Source organism: Notolepis coatsorum (genome assembly GCF_963971535.1).
Source record: "Notolepis coatsorum genome assembly, chromosome: 12".
Classification (NCBI taxonomy): domain Eukaryota; kingdom Metazoa; phylum Chordata; class Actinopteri; order Aulopiformes; family Paralepididae; genus Notolepis; species Notolepis coatsorum.
In genome coordinates this window covers 84277582-84292982 of record NC_140176.1, presented here as the reverse complement: position 1 = coordinate 84292982, position 15401 = coordinate 84277582, and the positions used below count along the sequence as shown (strand labels likewise).

The 15401-nt window shown below is 41.6% G+C and overlaps 1 protein-coding gene across 1 annotated transcript in view; it reads left to right on the top strand.

Moving 5' to 3' along the window:
* LOC311237944 (piezo-type mechanosensitive ion channel component 2-like) overlaps positions 1–15401 on the top strand; it is a gene marked incomplete at its 5' end in the record, with an annotated part of 174602 nt that overhangs the window by 126009 nt on the left and 33192 nt on the right. The window contains 8 exons of the mRNA XM_084325919.1: positions 399–566; positions 3489–3636; positions 5067–5154; positions 6217–6343; positions 7392–7550; positions 8598–8745; positions 10870–11058; positions 11185–11277. Of these exons, the coding sequence (XP_084182045.1) occupies positions 399–566; positions 3489–3636; positions 5067–5154; positions 6217–6343; positions 7392–7550; positions 8598–8745; positions 10870–11058; positions 11185–11277 (1120 nt within the window). The remainder of the gene's footprint in view (positions 1–398; positions 567–3488; positions 3637–5066; positions 5155–6216; positions 6344–7391; positions 7551–8597; positions 8746–10869; positions 11059–11184; positions 11278–15401) is intronic.

Genomic DNA, 15401 nt, shown 5'->3' with positions numbered 1-15401 from the left:
GGGGTTATATTATCCATAGTATAATTAATGGAGGAAAACATTTAAGGGGGTAGGGATCAATAAGCTTAGCTTCCCTCTACTCCTTTTTTGAACATGTCAACTAACTACATTGCTCTTGACTTTTTGTTTATAATTTCTTTTTCATTCTGATTATTCTGTTTGACAAAGCTTTATTATGATTTATTTAGAGGAATGTAAAGAATACATGTTAAAAATAAACTTTTTCATTCATTCATAGGCAGCTCAGAGCTAGCTAGGTCGGCTGGCTGGGCTAGCTGTTTCAGCATGTGTTGTCTGTGAAATCCACGGCTATGGTCTACTTTTGTGGGGAAAAGACAGAAGAGGAAAGACAGGGGGCGGAGCTTGCTGTAGGTTGTGATTGTGGCTGTTGTTTACAGTGCCATGGGCTGTGGGATGAGAACGTTACCATGGAGCCCAAGACCCCTAGTGACCAGACAGATTCCTCCCAAGGCCCCGTCCACATTGAGCGGCAGAACACTGCTACCGCGCATGCTCTGCGTCGAGACGGCCTCGCGCCAACTCCACCCGCCTGCACTCCCCTGGAGGTAGGAAACTATCACCCCCAAAGTAACACCCACTTACTGTTTGTCTTCCGATACTGTCCTTTAAACTTAATCAGCACTCCTTAAAGGTAGAATCTCTAATACTTTCAAATAGTGACCTCTAGGAAAAAGAGCTCTTCTTGGTACTGTGCTTTGTTTTGGTTTGATGTGCTGGGGGTGAGTGGGTATATAGGAGAGGTGAGTTGGTATATAAAGGGGGTGAATGAGTGGGTATATAGGGTATGTGAGTGGGTTGATAGAGGAGGTGATTGGTTATATACAGTAGAAGAGGTGAGTGGGTGGGTATATATGGGAGGTGAGTGGGTATATAGAGGAGGTGAGGGAGTGTATAGAGGAGGTGAGTGAGTATAATATATATTATAGAGGAGGTGAGTGGGTATACAGAGGAGTCGTGGTCAAAAATAATAATTTATCCTGTATACACACATCAAACAAAATTAAGAAATGTAAACAAAGCCCAGTACTAACAGGGTCTCTTTTGCTTTGAGGTAACTCTTTGACAGCATTACAGATTGTACCGCCCATGTTTTACCAGATCAATGTGAGGTAGATTCACATACATTCTCCAAGTTAAATCTGTAAATAGAAGCTTTCCTAATCCATTATAAATCAGAATATAGATTCTCTTTCACTCTTTTTCACTGTTTCACGCTTCTTTTCACAAACGTTACCAATGTAAACTAGCCTTTTACAGCCAGAACATGTGTGTGTGTGTGTGTGTGTGTGTGTGTAGGTAGTGTTGTTTCCAGCGTGGAGCAGCGTAGTAGACCAGAACTTGTACTACAGAAGATCACAGAGACCCTCCTAACAGCCAAGAACTACACTGTTACCAGGTAACACACACACATGCATGTGCACGTGCACACACACACACACACACACACACACACGCACAAGCTCACACCAACACAGTCTCATCAGAAAACGTAGATAAAGTACTAATCGACCACAGGAAAAAGGTACATGTTGTACACGTTATGTTATAGCCATAAGAAATAATATTCAAAATAAATGCCACAACCAGGAGTTGAACCAACAATCATTGCAGTTGTGTGAGCGAAGTGCTCTTACCACTATCTGACTATGATTATAGTTAGAGCTAAAGTTAGTTTCAACATTTGCTTAACGGTTATGGTTAAGACATAAAGTTAGGGTTAAGGTAAACATTTTTGAATATGTAATATATGTACTTATTTGTAGTACTTACACATGTACACAGACACACCACACACACATACTTGTACACGCATGCGTGCGTGCACACACACACGCACACACACACATGTTCATGGTTGTCCACCATGGGATGTTTGGTTCACATCTCTCTCTTATCATGAAGGAAACGTCATGTTCGGGGCACATCTGACAAAGTGCTCACAAGCAACATGTCACTACTTGTCTCCTGTCAGTCAAACGTCAGTCAGACCTAAAATGCAGACCTACAGTATAAAGTACAAATCTAGACAGTCAGTAGCAACCTAAAACTTATACAATATAAATGGCTGATGCGTACATATATAACTCCTGTTAAATTGCATAAGTTTAATGATAATATTCCAGATACTTGTATTAAGTGTAGTGAGGAAAGGGGGGACACTGTTCCACTGCATATGGGAATGTGTGAAAGTGAAAACCTTCTGGCAAGATGTTATTGATCTGATCGATCAAATCTTATCAAAGAAGTTGCCATTGAATCCCAAGCTTTTTATTCTTGGTTTATATCCTACCACCCCACATCTACAACGCAAAGAGTTTAGATTTATAGATATGTGCATATTACAAGCAAAACGTGTAATAGCTCTTAATTGGAAAAATGTTGATGGACCAAGAATTGGTATGTGGATTAAAGAAATGGCTTCAAATATGTCAATGGAAAAGATGGTGTATATTGTTAGACGTAAACAAAACATTTTTGATAATGCCTGGGGACCATTTGTGTACTTCTTAAAGCATAATACGAATGTTGGGAACTTGCTTCAACAAGAACGGGATTAGGGGGAGTACTGTGGGACAACTCTTATCATTGTGTAAAAACGACAAGAAACACCCTTTACTTAATGTGTAAAACATTTTGGTTGTATTATTATTTATTTATGTTTATTTTTTATTTAAATCTGTATCCTTCCTATGTGAACCTGTTTTTGAAGTTAATTATTATTTTGTGGGGTGGGGGTTAGGGGAGGGATAACGGGGTGAAAATGTTTGCTGAATACTGCTCTGCTGATATACATGTTGTAATTTGCAAACTAAAACCCAATAAATATATTGTTAAAAAAAAAAAAATAAAATAAAGTACAAATCTCACAGGTCCAACCATTTTTATTAGTATATTTGTTTCTCTGGCCGAACTAACGTTAACGTTATTAATCCTGCGGCCGCACTTTATTTAAAAACAGCCAATCAAATCGCCATCAATGGAAAATTAACCCGCCCATACCCATGCTGATTGGTCCTTGTGCAAGACTAGAAAGCGGGGATCTTTGATTAAACACCTGCTATCAGAAGAATAGGCAGTCAGAGTGACAAGCTAGTACTGAAACTTTTTTACTTTTACTCAAGTGTGTTTTTAGCCAGATACTCTGACTTTTACTTGAGTACGATTTTGAGACGGTACCCATACTTTCACTTTCATACTTTCACCTTCACAAGTATAATTTCTGGGTACTTTTACATCCCTGGTAATAACTCTTTGTCCCTCTCTCTCTCTCTCTCTCTCTCTCTCTCTCTCTCTCTCTCTCTCTCTCTCTCTCTCTCTCTCTCTCTCCCCCCCTCCCCCCCTCTCTCTCTCTCTCTCTCTCTCTCTCTCTCTCTCTCCCCCCCCCTCTCTCTCCCCCCCCTCTCTGTCTCTTTCTCTCCCCCCCTCTCTTTGTCTCCGTCTCTCCCCCCCCCCCCCTCTCTCTCCAGGTGTCTGGACGTGTATCGTCCGATGTGTCAGTTTTTCAGGGACCTCCTGCACCCAGAGTTCAGTGCCGTGACGGATGTTTACGTGTTGATGTTCCTGGCCGACACCGTAGATTTTATCATCATTGTATTTGGATTCTGGGCCTTTGGGGTAAAATCACACATTTTACAGACTCCCACAGAATCTAATACTTTTCTCATTCTTCTTAAAGTAAAACTCCAACATTTTGGGAAATTAGCTTATTTGCCATCTACCCTGGAGTTAGACATTAACGCATCCTGCGCCAAAAACGTTGTACAACGTGTTTCAAGTTCATGCTAATTCTGCCAATCCACGGCGTACAACGTTATTGAGATCATATTTCATTTTTTCGCCATGTTATTCATATTTCCCTCACGGAGCCTGGTCTGATGCAGTGTGAGCCGGCACAACTCTGCAACGCTTCAATATTGCCCCCTGGTGGATGATCGGCGAGTTGCCAAACCGGAAATGGACGAGTCGATCTCGGTGCGTCTCCGAAATGCGTCCGGCCACTCGCATATTGTTGCGGGACTGTAGACACGTCCGTGTGTAGCGATCGCTGCCATAACGCAATAATCGATATGATTTGGCCGTGTATTATGATTATACAAACCGGAAATGGATTTAGGCGATCGCTGTCAAATAAGTGGGATCTTTTTCCTCCAGTCTCATCGTCGAACGGTAAGAGGACGCTGACGTTACTTTCAAACCTGTTTGTTTATTATTATCCATGCAAACTGCTCTGATCAATATATCACCCATACTACATAAAGCATTTACCGACGATAACGGAATTATATACGACCCCCCCCCCCCTCCGTTCATCCGCGCATGATCAGTCATAACGTTTAGGATCATGTACAGTTGACATTTTTTATATAGCGTGGATCGGCAACAAACCTATAATCTATGCGTTTATGCCTATATCTCATGTTCTAGGAATTACTGCAGAAAACGATAAAAACATATTTATATTCTAGACGGTATTTTCGTATGACTGTATGATTGAAAAAGTAAAACGTTCCTACATCCTGAACGATAGATAATCGATGTTGAATGGGCCATAGTAATGTCACTTTAGCAATACAATTTAAAAAGTTATAGCCCTGCAAAGAAGGTGAACATCTCCATAGACTTACAGTGCTGGCAGAGAATGGTATAAGATGCTCAAATTGCGTGGCAGGGAATGTGTTAAAATACATACCTTTTTCTTCTCTGCATGCAGTAGGAGTAGGAAGACATGCACCGTTAGCCTAGCTTAGCGTCAGTCACTGGAAGTAGGTTCCTCCATTAGCCTAGTTCCCAACGTCTTCCTACTCCTACTGCATGCACAGAGAATAAAAACGGTATGTATCTTCTTGTCTAACTCCAGGGTAGATGGCAAATAAGCTTTCCTTTAAGTGTTCAAAAGTTAAAAACTGAAAACATTTTAAACCCTGTTTTCTTTTTAAATAATACATTTGTGTTATTGTTTTGGAAACATCTTTTAGATGTTTGCGGTTTAGAAAGTTGACCAGTAAAAGCAGGCCTTGTGACCTCACTTCCTGTCCTTCCCACAGAAACATTCTGCAGCTGCTGACATCACTTCCTCTCTGTCAGAGGACCAGGTCCCAGAGGCCTTCCTAGTGATGGTGCTGATTCAGTTTGGTAACACACACACACACACACACACACACACACACACACACACACACACACACACACACACACACACACACACACACACACACACATACACACACACACACGCAGTTTGGTAGAAATTAGGGGTATGCAGAGACATCATTATCTGTACTGTATCTGTTCACCAACATAATGATTTATATTTGTATTCAGACAGAAGTGGGTGTGGTTTATACCGGAAGTAGCTATTATTGTACAATACAAGATGGGAACAGATGTAATCAAATCACTGGTTGCAATTCGTTTTTAAATGCATTTTCTGTAACTATCCTACTTAAAACAGACTTTAATTCCATATAGGTCATCGTATAGTTTAAGTTTTATATTGAGGGGCGAATTCACAAAGAATGGATTGCGCGGTGCTAATAGCACCCTTAACTGCGCGTGATTGGCGCACGCTAATCTGCTCCCTTTTTGCAACTGATTCACTAAAGATATTGCACGGATGATATACTAGCACAAACACGCACATAGGTGTGCAATTTGCTCCTGATTTGCTCCAGCGCAGTTGGCTCACGGAGCAGTTTGCACCTGTCAGCACTGTTGGCAGATATTAGGAAGGGGAAAAAAATTAACCCGAAATGAGGCATAGACATAACAGTATTTTTCACCATTTGTATTTTGTTTATCTCATATTGTATTTAGTTTCTTTCGTAATTTATAGAGCTTGCTTCATTTGTATTTTCATGACACATTGCATCCTTTGTTTTTGTCACTATCTTTCGTCATTGCATTTGTTTGTCATGTCATCCCCAAATAAATGATTTTGAGCAGACCTGTCCATGGTGCTGAATCTTTAGACTGAAGTTAGGCACTGTGCCAGTGAAAATATTGTCTCATTAGTCATTATCATTATACTCCAGAATAAACTTTTCATTGATTGTTTGACTGTTTGACTGAGTGTTTCCAGCGTCTACTCCTTATGGACCTGACGAAACGTTATAAATAAAAGATTTATTCTGGAGCATATGAGTTATTAGGCAACTCATTTTTGTCTTGCATCTGTCTGCTTGTCTGTCTGTCTAGGTACTATGGTGATAGATAGAGCATTGTATTTAAGGAAGACTGTTTTGGGGAAGCTGGTGTTCCAGGTGATTCTGGTGTTTGGAATCCACTTCTGGTTGTTCTTCATCCTCCCAGGAGTCACTGAGAGGTACCTAAACCTATCCTATTCTAATCCTAATCCTAACCTAACCTAACCTATCCTAATCCTAACCTATCATAATCCTAACCTATCCTACCCTAACCTAACCTGAACTTTAACCTACCCTACCCTAACCTAACCCTAACCTAACCCTATCCTAACCCTATCCTAAACTAGCATAACGTTGTTCAGCTGTTCCACCGTGTTCAGAGATGGCAACTTTGAGGCATATTATGTCAGGCTGTAAGACTAGTCTTTCTCAAGGCCGGAATACATGGCGACATTAACCCGGATTTGAAGAACTTAGCGGCAGGAATTGAAAGTAGAAGAGTACAGGTGAATTCAGGATGTAATCGGATGGAGGGTGCAGCCATTCAATTAGTCTGTGAGGGAGAGAATGTAGAGGTGGTAGGTTTTTAGCCAGGCCACCTAAATGGAGCTACTGATTGGGAAATGCAGGTAGATTTTGGAGGGAAACATGGTGTTTCACAAGAGATAGTTAGCACTACCTTGAGGCCTGACCTAGTATTATGGTCTTGTAGTCAGCGGTTAGTTTATTTTATAGACTTGACCGTGCCTTGGGAGGATTCAGTGGAGGAGGCGTATGAAAGGAAAAGGATATGCAGACTTGGCAGCAGAAATTGAGGATTGACGATGTAGGGTTTGTCCTGTGGAAGTAGGATTTATGCAGAGGATTTATAGCACGATCAACTTCATTATTATTGGGAGAGTTGGGGATTCGCATGCAGAGTTTGCAAAAAGCGGTAAATGAGATGTTGGAAGAATCATTGAAAGGCAGTCAGTGGATTTGGTTCAGGAGAAATACAGTCAGTTGTGGATCAAAGTAAACAAAGTTGCTGTTTCATGTGTGATATTGGTATTAGGAATTGTTTTGTTTCTGACATAGGATAACATAGGGAGGTTCGGTGTGGATATCATGGAAAAAGGAGCTAGCATGGAGAGGGGTGGTTCTGGGACGTGATTAACCTCACCTTTGATAAGACCAAAGTCATCTATCTTTCTATTGATTATGTAATCTCTCTGTCTCTCTCTCTAGGAGGTTTAGTCAGAATGCAGTAGCCCAGCTGTGGTATTTTGTGAAGTGTGTGCACTTTGGGCTCTCAGCCTATCAGATCCGCTGTGGTTACCCCACCAGAGTCCTGGGGAACTTCCTGACCAAGAGTTACAACTACCTCAACCTGTTTCTGTTCCAAGGGTAATAGCACACACACAATCTGTAGAGTCTACCCTACCCACAATCTGTAGAGTCTGCTTGTCCTCTCCTCTGACTGATTCCAGGTCAGATCTGGTGGCTGAAACCTGAATAACCAAACAATCACATGGATATGAACTGGACTGATTGATTGATTGATTGATTGATTGAAAACTTTATTAACAGATTGCAGAATGGGTACAATACAGTACGGCTCAATACATACAATTGTTAAGGGGATGCAGACCAGAGAAAGACTTTCGTCTTGTTTACATCAGGGTCCCCCATTTTCAATTCATCATAACATATATGACATACACGACATACAGATAGACAGTACTGCTACATCTATACATTTATGACATACCAGATTTGCAAATACAGTACTGTTTGTGATACAAAAAGAGTCCAGAAAAGAGAGTATATACATTTGACGTAGAAACTGTACATTGGAGGAGGTTGGGTAGGTGGGGTGGGGGGGGGAGACTGTACATTGGAGGTGGTTGGGTGGGGGGGGGGGGGGGGGGGGGTTGGGTAGGAGGGGTGGGTGGGTGGGGGACACTGTACAACTGTACAAGCAAAACTGTACATTGGAATATTGACAAAACCATACTTGGTCATTTACTGTACATTGGAGGGGGTTGGGTTAGGACATTTACAGGGGCCAGTTTTGAATTGCAGTCTCCCGTAGGTGTTCTTTGAGAGTGTTTTTGAAAGTGGGTAGTGATTCACATTCCTTTACAGCTTTATTGTTGTTTTATTGTGGATCGCCATTAGTCTACACCAAAGTGAGACTACTCTTCCTGGGGTCCAAACAGCTTTGGGTAGGGCGTTCCACATTGATGTGGCATAATTGCGAAACGTGTTTAGTCCCTTGTTTTTTAGCCGAATCTGGGTTTAACATGATTTGTGGAGCTCCCTCTGGTGTTGTGATCGTGGTATTTTGACATGTACATGGGTACCTTGGTCGTGTAGTGTATCTTGTAGACCAGCATGCTGTATATGTGTTGTGTTTTATCTTGTAATGTATCTCTCTTCTCCTCTCTCTAGTTTTCGTCTGGTCCCCTTCCTGACAGAGCTGCGGGCGGTGATGGACTGGGTGTGGACAGACACAACCCTGTCTCTGTCCTCCTGGATCTGTGTGGAGGATATCTACGCTCACATCTTTGTCCTCAAGTGCTGGAGAGAGTCAGAGAGAGTAAATCTATCTGTCTGTCTGTCTGTCTGTCTGTCTGTCTGTCTGTCTGTCTGTCTGTCTGTCTGTATTTATACATGTATGTCTGTGTGTGTCTGTCTGTCTGTCTGTCTGTCTGTATTTATACATGTATGTCTGTGTGTGTCTGTCTGTCTGTCTGTATTTATACATGTATGTCTGTGTGTGTCTGTCTGTCTGTCTGTCTGTCTGTCTGTCTGTATTTATACATGTATGTCTGTGTGTGTCTGTCTGTCTGTCTGTATTTATACATGTATGTCTGTGTGTGTCTGTCTGTCTGTCTGTCTGTCTGTATTTATACATGTATGTCTGTGTGTGTTTGTCTGTGTGTGTATGTCTGTGTCTGTCTGTATTTATGTCTATCTGCCGCTCACACTCACACATACGGGTACTTAAGGAAGGTGCTGTCTGTGGCTCCGTGCTGCTGAAGCACGCAGCACACAGACAGCTCTGCATGCGCTTGTCATGGCGGAGAGAGCGAAGCTCTCGAAAGTATGGGTATACTTTATGAGAGTCGATGCCGACAACGCACGTTGCCACAAGTGCAACAAAACATTTGCCAGTAAGGGTGGCAATACGAGCAATTTATCAAAACATCTGTTGGCAAAACATAACATTAGTCAGCAGAAATGCGCCGTTTTCGACTGCTTTGCTCACAGTGTTCCATCTGCATCCACGTCCACTGCAGGTAAGCCAAGATACAGAGTTAGCTAGGCTAATAACGAATTATTACGAATAGGCTAATAAATAAAATATAATTGCTTAGCTAATTGTTTAGCTACAAATATATTTGAAAGATGACAACTTTTTATAGATCGTCAGGCTGAGGCTGCAGCCACCATGTCCCTGCCCACCCCTCCTCCCTCTACCACCACCGGTCCCAGCCAAGCCCAAAGTCCCTTCACCCTAGCAACTAGAGGATAGGGTGAACGAGTGTCACAGGGTTACAGTTGCTGAAGAAATAATATTTATTTATGATATTTATTTATAAAGTTATAAATAATAAAGCAATGCCAGCGGCTGGGTGGCGCAGCGGAGATTGTGCTCGTCACCAATGCAAGAGAATCCGGTCTCGAATCCCGGAGTCCGCATTGCCTCCGGCTTGGGCCAGTCGTCATACTATCTCAATTGGCAGAGGTAGCGGGTGGAAGTCAATGGGTGGGGATTGGACGTTGTGGACAGCGACTCCTACAGGTCGGTTGGGGGACGCCTGCACAGCAGAGACAGGAAGTAGCTGTCCCATGTGAGCCTCCCATGCGTTACACCTCGCCACTGAGAGTCCGCGCTGTCTGGTGAAAAGATGCGACAGGCTGCCTCCTTGTGTACCGGAGGGGACACGTGATGCAAGGCTTCTATCCTCCCTACGACCGACCAGTGGGAGGCATAGTCGAGCAACGTTCAAGACAGGGGAGGGGAGAATTGGAAATACGAAATTGGGATGGGAGAAAAAATTTAAATAAGGAGAAAAAGTGGATAAATTTTTTTAATAAAGCAATGCCGATTCTGTTCTTAATAAAAAAGATTGTGCAAAATAATCAAAAAGAACTGATGTATCGATAAAGTACCGAACCGTTAAGCAGTATCAATAAGAGTAGTAGTATCGATAAAATCCTAACGATACCCATCCCTAGTGAGAGGGTTGTTAGGAGGAGAGGAGGTCAGTGAGAGGGTTGTTAGGAGGAGAGGTCTGAGAGAGGGTTGTTAGCAGAGGAGAGGAGGTCATTGAGAGGGTTGTTAGGAGGAGAGGAGGTCAGTGAGAGGGTTGTTAGGAGGAGAGGAGGTCAGTGAGAGGGTTGTTAGGAGGAGAGGAGGTCAGTGAGAGGGTTGTTAGGAGGAGAGGAGGTCAGTGAGAGGGTTGTTAGGAGGAGAGGAGGTAATTGAGAGGGTTGTTAGGAGGAGAGAGGGTTGGTAGGAGGAGAGGAGGTCAATGAGTCATGGGGCCAGTTGGTGAAGGGCTTTGTAGGTGAGAACCAGGATTTTGTAGTTGATCTAGTGGGAGACGGAAAGCCAGTCCAGGTGTTTTAGGACTGGTGATGTGGGTTAGAAGTCAGGCGGATGTGTTCTGGGTCATGAAGGTTATGTGTGTCTCTCCCTCTGTCTCCCTCCCAGAGGTATCCCCAGCCCAGGGGCCAGAAGAAGCGTCGGGTGGTGAAGTACGGGATGGGAGGTCTGATCGTCCTCTTGCTGATCTGCATCGTATGGTTTCCTCTGCTCTTCATGTCTCTGGTCAAATCTGTGGCCGGAGTCGTCAACAGACCCATAGACATCTCACTGACCATCACTCTGGGTGGCTTTCAGGTCAGACGGACAGACTACCTGTATAATGTTATATTATAGAACTGTCGAATTGATTAAAGTTAATAAAGATGAAAAAAAAAAGTATATATTTAATAATGATAAAAACGATTTTTGTTGAATTTCCAGCCCATCTTCACCATGAGTGCCCAGCAGAACCAACTGAAAGAATTTAATCATCAAGATTTCCTCTCCTTCTCCAGTTTGTATAGCTTCACACCTGTAAGACTACTATTACTATTACTACTATTACTACTATTACTACTATTACTACTATTATTACTATTACTACTATTACTACTATTACTATTACTACTACTATTACTATTACTACTATTAATATTACTACTATTACTATTAATATTACTATTACTACTACTATTACTATTACTACTACTATTACTATTACTACTATTACTACTACTATTACTATTACTACTATTACTATTACTACTATTACTATTACTATTACTATTAATATTACTATTACTACTACTATTACTACTACTATTACTATTACTTTTTTTTTTCACTTTTTTGTTTATTATACTTTTTTGAGGACATAGACATTATAAGTATATGTCTGTATATATACATTGTTGTATTGTCATTGTCCACATAGAACAGATAACAACATTAAACAGAAGAAAATAAAATAAAAAAATAAAAAACAAGAAAAAATAAAACAGAGTTCAAAAGTAAATAATAATACAAACAAACACTGACTTGGTCGCTCGACAGTCGTCTCAAACGTATATACATAGTATATCAAATATATAGCACATGTTTAGGTACCCAAATATGCTTCTCCAATGTATATCCGGTATATCAAATAACTCACGTTGAATTAACGTTCACACAGATGAATACCAACAAGCAGCATACAAATTGTTATTCTGGAATAGTATGGAACTGTACATCATCCACAAGTACAAGGAATGAACCCCACGTTTTCTTGAACATAGATGAAGAACCTCTCAGAGTGCATCTTATCTTTTCAAGTTTGATAAAGTATAGTATGTCTCTAATCCAGTGAAGGTGAGTGGGGGGAGCAGCGGACTTCCATTTAAACAGAATCAGCCGCCTGGCCAGTAGAGTGGTAAATGCCACAATGTGTGCTTTGTGCTTTGAAAGTGATAACATAGGTGGGGAGTATCCAAAAAGCGCTGTCAATACATTTGGTTCAAGATTTGTCTCAATACTTCCCGAGATGGTTTCAAAAATATTTGTCCAATACCTGTGCAAGGAGGGGCATGTCCAAAACATGTGAGTATATGTGGCTGGGGCCGAATGACATCTATCACATATAGGATCGATATTTTCATACATTTTGGCTAATCTGACTTTCGTCAGGTGTACTCGATGAACAATTTTGCATTGTATCAGCCCGTGTCTTGCACAAATAGAAGAAGAATGAACAAGACGTAGAATGTCAACCCAAATGTCATCCGAGATCTCCTCCTCTAAATCCTCCTCCCATTTACTTTTAATATTGTGTATTGTGGTTGGACATAAGGAGAGAATGAGATTGTACATAGTCGATATCATGCCCTTGATGGAAGACATCGGGGTTAAAAAGGAGTCGATGGGTGTTACCTCTGGAAGGTTGGGAAATATAGGGTTAATGCTACAGACATAGCTACGAATCTGTAGATACCGAAAGAAATGTCGGCTATGGATTGAATATTTCTCTGATAATTGCTGAAAGGAGGCAAAAACATTATCTATATATAGGTCACCTAGTGTTTTAATACCTAGTGAGGCCCATAAGGAGAATGCTCCATCCATCAATGAGGGGTGAAATAAAGGGTTAGCTGCTATCGGGGCCAAGTGGGATAGAGTTTTAAACCCAAAGTGGCGTCTGAATTGATTCGAAATTCTGAATGTAGTTTTAACGATTATATTTTTGAAGTAGGGGGCCAATGGAGAACTAGTGGGGGCATGTATAAGACCGGTTAGTGAAGCAGGTTTGACAGATGAGGCTTCGATGTCAACCCACATAGGGCACACCAGAGGTTTGTCTGACTGTAGCCATTGCTGTATGATTCTGAGATTGGCTGCCCAATAGTAGGCTCTGAAGTTAGGTAGAGCCATGCCACCCAGAGATCTACTCCTTTGTAATAGAGCTTTACTAATTCTGGGAACTTTGTTATTCCAAATAAATTTGGACACTAGGCTGTCAATTTTTTGAAAGAATGAGTGGGGAAGAAAGATAGGCAGGCACTGGACAAGATAAGAAAACCTTGGGAGAGAGTTCATCTTAACGCAATTGATACGTGCAGCAAGAGAGAGAGGTAATAATGACCAACGTTCAAAATCTTCCTGAAATCGAGTCAGTAGAGAGCCAAAATTAAATTTGAATAGGTCCCCAAATGTATCCCTAATTTGGATACCGAGATATTTGAAGCCATGGGGGGAAATTTTCAATGGGAAGTTATGCAGTGGATAACTTCGAGCTTCTGCATTCAATGGAAGAAGTTCACTTTTGTCTAAATTTAGTTTATACCCTGAAATACGGCCAAATCGGGTGAATATGTCAAGTGCAGCTGGAATAGATGTGGAGATGTCAGACACGTATAGAAGCAGGTCATCTGCATATAGGGAGGTCCTCTGTTCAACACCCCCTCTGATTATACCTTTTATACGAAGGTCTGATCGAAGTGCGATGGCCAACGGTTCAATGGCAACATCGAACAGGAGTGGGCTCAAATTGCAACCCTGTCTCGTGGAGCGGTGTAGATGGAACTGTGCTGAACGTGTGTTGTTAGTCCTTACTGAGGCAGTGGGAGAGGTGTAAAGTAATTTCACCCAAGCTACAAAGTTATCCCCCAGTCCAAACTTTTTCAATGTGTCGAAAAGATATCCCCACTCCACACGGTCAAAAGCTTTGGCCGCATCTAGTGAGATGACAGCCTCCGGGCTAGTTGTGGAGGAAGGGCTATATATGACATTAAAGAGACGTCTAATGTTGGAAAATGAATATCTATTCTGGATAAAACCTGTTTGGTCTGGAGATATGATAGTGGGAAGGACAGGTTCTAAGCGCATAGCTAAGAGCTTTGATAGAAGCTTTAAATCTACCGTCAACTGACTGACAGGACGATAACTTCCACAGGATAGGGGGTCTTTATCTTTTTTTAGCAACAGAGAAATCGAGGCTTGAGTAAGGGATGGGGGTAACTTAAGTGACCTAAATGAATCTGCATACATGTCAATTAAAATGGGTGCCAATTTATCAAAGAATTTCCTGTAGAACTCTATAGGGTAACCATCTAGCCCCGGACACTTCCCTGTTTGCATAGAGTAGGCGGCCTCTCTGAGCTCATCTATCGTGACTGGTCCCTCCAGCCCTGTGGCAGCCTCCGGGTTTATCTGTGGTATATCCAATGAATTAAAAAAATTATCATAGGCAGAAGGGTCAGAGGTTTGTTCAGATGTATATAAGGAGGAATAAAAGTTTTTAAATTCTTCATTAATTAGCTTGGGATCCGTAGTTAAACCATTGGTTGTCTGGATTTGAGGGATCTGATGTGAGGCAGAGGCCTGTCGTAACTTATGGGCCAATAATTTATTAGACTTGTCTCCATGCTCATAGTACGTCTGTCTGGATTTAATCAGTAGATCCTCCACGTAAGCAGAGGAGAGGACATCAAATTTAGCTTGGAGGGAGAGACGTTCTTTATAGACATCCGGGGATGGTTGAGTAGCATGTATGTTATCTAATTGACTAATCTGCTTAGTCAAGTCACTCATCTGTCTTTTTCTATCCTTCCTTTCATAGGCGCTATATGAGATTATCTCACCCCTCAGATATGCCTTCAATGTCTCCCATAGTAAAGATGCTGAAATCTCAGGGGTCTTATTGGTCGATATAAAAAAATCGATTTGGTTGTGTATGAAATTAACGAAATTCTCATTTGACAATAAACGGCAATTTAGGCGCCAGGGAGGTGGCGAGTTGTTATATTCCTGGAAGCACAACTCCAGAAGCACTGGAGCATGATCCGACAATACGATCGCTTCATAAGAGCAGGAGTGTAGTGATGGGATGAGTCGATTATCAATCAGAAAAAAGTCAATACGAGAATAAGTTTGATGAACATGTGAAAAGAAAGAATATTGTCTTCCTTGTGGGTTTAAAAATCGCCAGGGGTCAGAGACCTTGAATTCATTCATAAAGGCATGAATGATTTTGGCAGATCTTGAAGGTACACTATTCCTGGGTGATGAGCGATCTAATCTAGGATTAATCCAGACATTGTGGTCTCCACCCTGAATCAGATAATGTGTTGACATATCAGGTATCCTGGCAAACAGTGTTTGAAAAAAGTTCTCATTGTCCCAAT